At 48.7% G+C, this 5,000-nt stretch overlaps 1 protein-coding gene across 2 annotated transcripts in view; it reads right to left on the reverse strand.

Annotated features, from left to right (window-relative positions):
* abr (ABR activator of RhoGEF and GTPase) overlaps positions 1-5,000 on the reverse strand; it is a gene marked incomplete at its 5' end in the record, with an annotated part of 129,567 nt that overhangs the window by 66,218 nt on the left and 58,349 nt on the right. For both annotated transcript variants that reach the window (XM_084449436.1, XM_084449437.1), the window contains one exon: positions 3,723-3,821. In XM_084449436.1, the coding sequence (XP_084305562.1) occupies positions 3,723-3,821 (99 nt within the window). The remainder of the gene's footprint in view (positions 1-3,722; positions 3,822-5,000) is intronic.

The raw sequence follows: 5,000 nt of genomic DNA on the forward strand, positions 1-5,000 counted from the left end.
TGTGTGTGTGTACCGGCAGTGTGTCTGGTCAGAGTGGTGCTGTTCTAGTGAGAGCAGATCAACAGAACCATCGTCCATCACCTGTCAACCAGGAAACAGACTGTGTGTGTGTGTGTGTCTGTGTGTGTGCGTGTGTGTGTGTCAGTGTGCTGCCAGAATAGACTCCAGACCAGACTGGACACACCTCCAGGCTACGCTCTTAAAAAAGCCACGGTATCTGACTTGAGGAAGAGGACAGGGACAGGAGGAGAGTGGTCTGCCTGTCCCTCAGTGGGAGTGTTGGTCGTCAAGGCAGGCGCCTGGAGGAAGTGAGGCGGGAGAGGGAGGAGACTGTGGCATGACCAGGGCTGGACTGGCCATGTGGCGTACCGGGCAAATGCCCGGTGGGCCGGACCTACCGATCTAAAAAAAAAAAAAGAGCTAACGAACGGCCCATAGAGCAGGGACAGCGGCCCATTGGTCCATTTTCTATACTGACACTGGGCTGGCCCAATCATATGTAGGCCCCACCCCTCCCTCTGTTAGTTTCAGGTGTCATTTGCGTGGGCCGTTAGAGAGCCAACTGGCCTGGCCCGCAGTGAATGGCCTGTCCCCCCGTCAACAAATCGCGCAGCAGTACCCACCCCCCCCCCCCCCCCGTCAACAAATCGCGCAGCAGCACCACCCCCCCCCGTCAACAAATCGCGCAGCAGCACCACCACCCCCACCCCCCCCCCCCCCCGTCAACAAATCGCGCAGCACCCCCCCCCCTCCGTCAACAAATCGCGCAGCACCCCCCCCCCGTCCCCGTCAACAAAACGAAACTGAAGGTGTTCCATCTCACCGCGTCGGCTCGGCTAGTGGCCTGACTGGGGCTACATTTCCCGGTAGGAAATATTCACCCAGTCCAGCCCTGGGCATGACGGACACCCCTGGCTTCGCTCTCACTGGCTAGATCCTGCTGCTTAAGCCACGCCTTCAGCTGAGGGCTGACTACGAGGCGAGGGGGATACACTATGTGTGTGTGTGTGTGTGTGTGTGTGTGTGTGTGTGTGTGTGTGTGTGTGTGTGTGTGTGTGTGTGTGTGTGGCCTCCTCAGAGGCGAGAGGAGCAGCTACTATTCTGTACACTCTGACGATTTGCGCTGATGACTAATGCTTGGTTTCTGGGTAGCAGAAGCTCCTCACAGACCCGGTGCAGCACAGTTGTGGTCTGCTGCACCGGGTCTGTGAGGAGAAGCCAGGCTGCTGCTCTCTGAGCTGACTGCACTGCGAGGGGTGAGCAGAGACAGGATGTGACATCGTGCAGTCGCATGGGGGATGCGGTCATTGTGTTGGGTTGGGTTCAGGAAATGCATTCTAAATGTGACCAGTAACCACGGGTACCACGCGGGGCTATTCGTTAAGGGTTCCTATTATGCTAATTTTTAACAATTGAATATACAGTAAGTCTTTGGGGTCCCCAAAACATGTCTTTGAGTATTTTTGCTGAAAATACCACTCAGAATAAGCGTTCTAGCATGCCTCTATACCCCTCGTTGACCACGAGATCAGATTGAGCGGATTGAGCGCTTTTTTCAAATGCAAATGAGCTCAGCTAAGAGCAAGTCGGCAGGCTAGAGAACGAGGGCTGTTGACACCCCGAAGGTTGTAATTTCAAGCCTTGGTGTGGACAGTATTTTGTCACTGGATGTTATAGAAGCTATGTAAAAATGTGGTTACCTGGTGGTTCCATGTCAGTTATTGAATTTATGTGGTAGAGCCACCGCCCATAAATAAACAAGCATGGGTCATATTTGTTCATTATAGACCCTTTTACAGCCTTCGTCAGCACAAGTATGCGCGAGCATTCTTGAAACAGTAGCAGGGGGAGACAGACAAATTCAGAGCAAGGAGCACTAAAGAGACGTATTTTAGTGCAAAGACTAGTATTTTATATACCATCAAGATGTCTGGCTGTTGCGTCTACGTGTGTACAAATCGGCGCTCTAGTGGATTCAAACTTTATTAGTTTCAAGAGGAAACCGGCCTTTTCAGAGAAACCGGACTCGCTTGTGGCTACAAGCCATTAAGCGTACGGACTGGACTGAGGACATCATCAGAAATGCTCGCGTTTGCGGTGCCCATTTTATATCAAGTGAGTTATTTTGACTACCTGGTTTCACTTGAATGTCTGGTTGAAATGTAGAGTAATATCTGAAGTAAACAGTAACCCATAACGTGGCTGCACGCTAAGCTAAAGCTTAGTTCAGGAATTGAAGCCTAATGATAGCTAGCTAACGTTAGCTAGTGCTAGCTAACACGCTGGCTAGTGTTAGCTAGCTAACTCAAGGCCCGGGGAGTCGGAAATGGCTAATGTTAGCTAGATGGGGGCATTGGGAGTAATAACAATGTCGGAGAAGACCCTGTGCAAGACCCAACGGTACGCTACTGCATTATAGACAGACAGTCCTCATTACAATAGGAGTAGGACACTTCAAATCCTATAGTAATTCATTTTTGTATAGGATGTGATGCACCAGTCGCTCTACGCCTACATGTGGTTTATTTTCGGTGATTAGACTGACTGTTGACTGGCACAGCTTTAGGTGGTGATGGAGGAATGAGCTTAATGTATTGATGTTTTTTCGTCAGTGGCTGTAAGCCAGCGCACCTAGTATAGCGTTTGTCCGGTTATCACTCCCTCCCTCCGTTACTGCAGACAATGTTGGCCTGCATTTCTCTGTTGGCACCACAAGAGGCAGTAGTCCCAGTACACCAAAATCAAGAAGGACACCAAAATCAACCTGCCGATCTCCACTGCACAAGTAGAGTAGTGGTGAGAGCATTGGACTCCAACCCTGGAGACTGGGGTTGAAGACCCGGTGGGGATGACTTTATGGGACTATACCCCAAACCTCCACATGTCCACCTTTCACTCCAACCTTTACCTCTTGCCTTATAGATCAGATCCTGTCCCAACCCCAACCCATATTCTAACCCCAACCCACACTAGGGACTGGAATAAGGACACCAAAACCCACCCGCCGATCTCCACTGCACAAGTGGAGTAGTGGTGACAGCATTGGACTCCCACCCAGGAGACCGGGGTTCCCGGTGGGGATGACTTTATGTTATCATCAGTGTAACTGCTTTAGCCACTGACCGCTACCATTAATGTTATGGAAGCTGCTGCTATTTGTTGTGAGCCTATGAGCTAACTGGCTATTCCGCTCTTATTGTGCAACAAGACCTATCTTAATTTATCAGACATTATTTCATGTCATTTCAATTCACAGCTATTTCAGTGGCATGACTAGCTTCCGTCCTACCAGTCCTGAACAGAAACAAGTCAGCCTCGCACCTAAGCCAGGCTTGACCTGGCTTGGTTTTCTAATGTTTTCATTTCAGCTGACTACAACAAAATGGTTGTTTCACTTCATACTTTGTGTGTTTGTAGGCCCACCAGAGACTCAAATGTGCAAAAACAATGAAAAAGTTTTGCAAACGTGGACCCCTTTGGAACCTGGAAAGCCAGGTTTTAAGATGTGTTCAAAGCCAATAACGGGTTTGCCAAGTCACATCCAACAAAAGGAGATTGTGATGATGGGGGGTGATAGTTAGTCTTCTGATCTGTCATAGGTAAGGGTAGGGTCAACCCAACCCTTGGCTTCACAAATGTGTGTTGCATGAGGTGTGTGTGTGTGTGTGTGTGTGTGTGTGTGTGTGTGTGTGTGTGTGTGTGTGCGTGTTTGTATGTCTCACCAGTAGCAGGGCCTCCAGCTGGTTGATGTAGATCTCCTCACTCGCCATGAAGCCAGACAGCACCAGCTTCTTCATCTCCAGACCCTTCTCTATGTCCCCCTGCAGCATGCACACACACACACACACACACATAAACATACACATGCACACGCACACAGACAGACAAAATCAAAGAGTAGATTAGTGTATTTGCAAGCACACAGGATTGAGCAGGGGCTCATGTTTTGTTTGTACGTCCAGAGGAGAAAGAGCCTTCACTTCTTCTTGGACTTGAAGTGAAGGTGTTTGCTTTGGCACTGTGTTCAAGTTCAAAGGTTAAAGTTGTATTAGTCACATGCACCATCATACCAGAACAATCTCAGTGGAATGTTTACAGTTACTTCCTACGGCTCAACAAACAAAGTAAAAAAGTGTGTGTGTGTGTGTGTGTGTGTGTGCGTGCGCGCGCTTCGCCTCGGCAGGCTAAGATGCACCCAGTTCTCACTGGACTGTAGACCTAGATTCGTGAGATTTGATTGCATAACTTAAACATCTTTTGTCTTTCCAGTGTGTGAAATAAAACACCTGCTGTCAAAGACGCCTGACTGGCTGACCTCCCCGCTGGTGTTGGCATGGTGATGACAGGACAGGCCGTGTTGCGTTGGCTCCTCTGATGAGGAAGTTCCACCCACACACATGACTAATACCGTAAGCCAGGGACCACGCGCCAGCCAGTGTTTTTACAACTAGAACCTATTCCATTAGTGTCATGCTAAAACAGACAGAGCGGTTATACAGTAGATTGAGTTAGATAAAAAGCTAGCAGAATGTACTGTATAGTAGTGTATTTCACCAACCCTGTAAGACTTCTCATTCAGCCAAAGCCAAGGCAAACACTGTAGCCAGGAGTTCTTCTACTTTAAGTAATATTAGTAGTATTTTATTGATCCCTGAGGGGGAAATTGCACCGTTACAGCAGCGGCATACAAACACAACAAAGAAGCATAATGAATACTGAATACAAATTAACAGATGCAAAATACACAAATCCACATGTACAGGAGCACAATAATAAACAAGCGACAGGTGGCGTGGGCCTCGTAACGCCAACGAGCAGCTGGCGTGAAACTGAACAAAACAAAAATAAACAAAACAAATGGTTTGGATCATGAGCCATTTACCGGGCCACATGTAAATCATGACCTTCGGTACGGTCTCTGGCTTGATTATCTATTCAACGGTAGTGCTTCTACAGTACTAATCATCCCAAAACCCCCCAAAAACGTGGCACCCGGTGGT

This window comes from Borostomias antarcticus (assembly GCF_949987555.1).
Source record: "Borostomias antarcticus genome assembly, chromosome: 15".
Lineage (NCBI taxonomy): Eukaryota > Metazoa > Chordata > Actinopteri > Stomiiformes > Stomiidae > Borostomias > Borostomias antarcticus.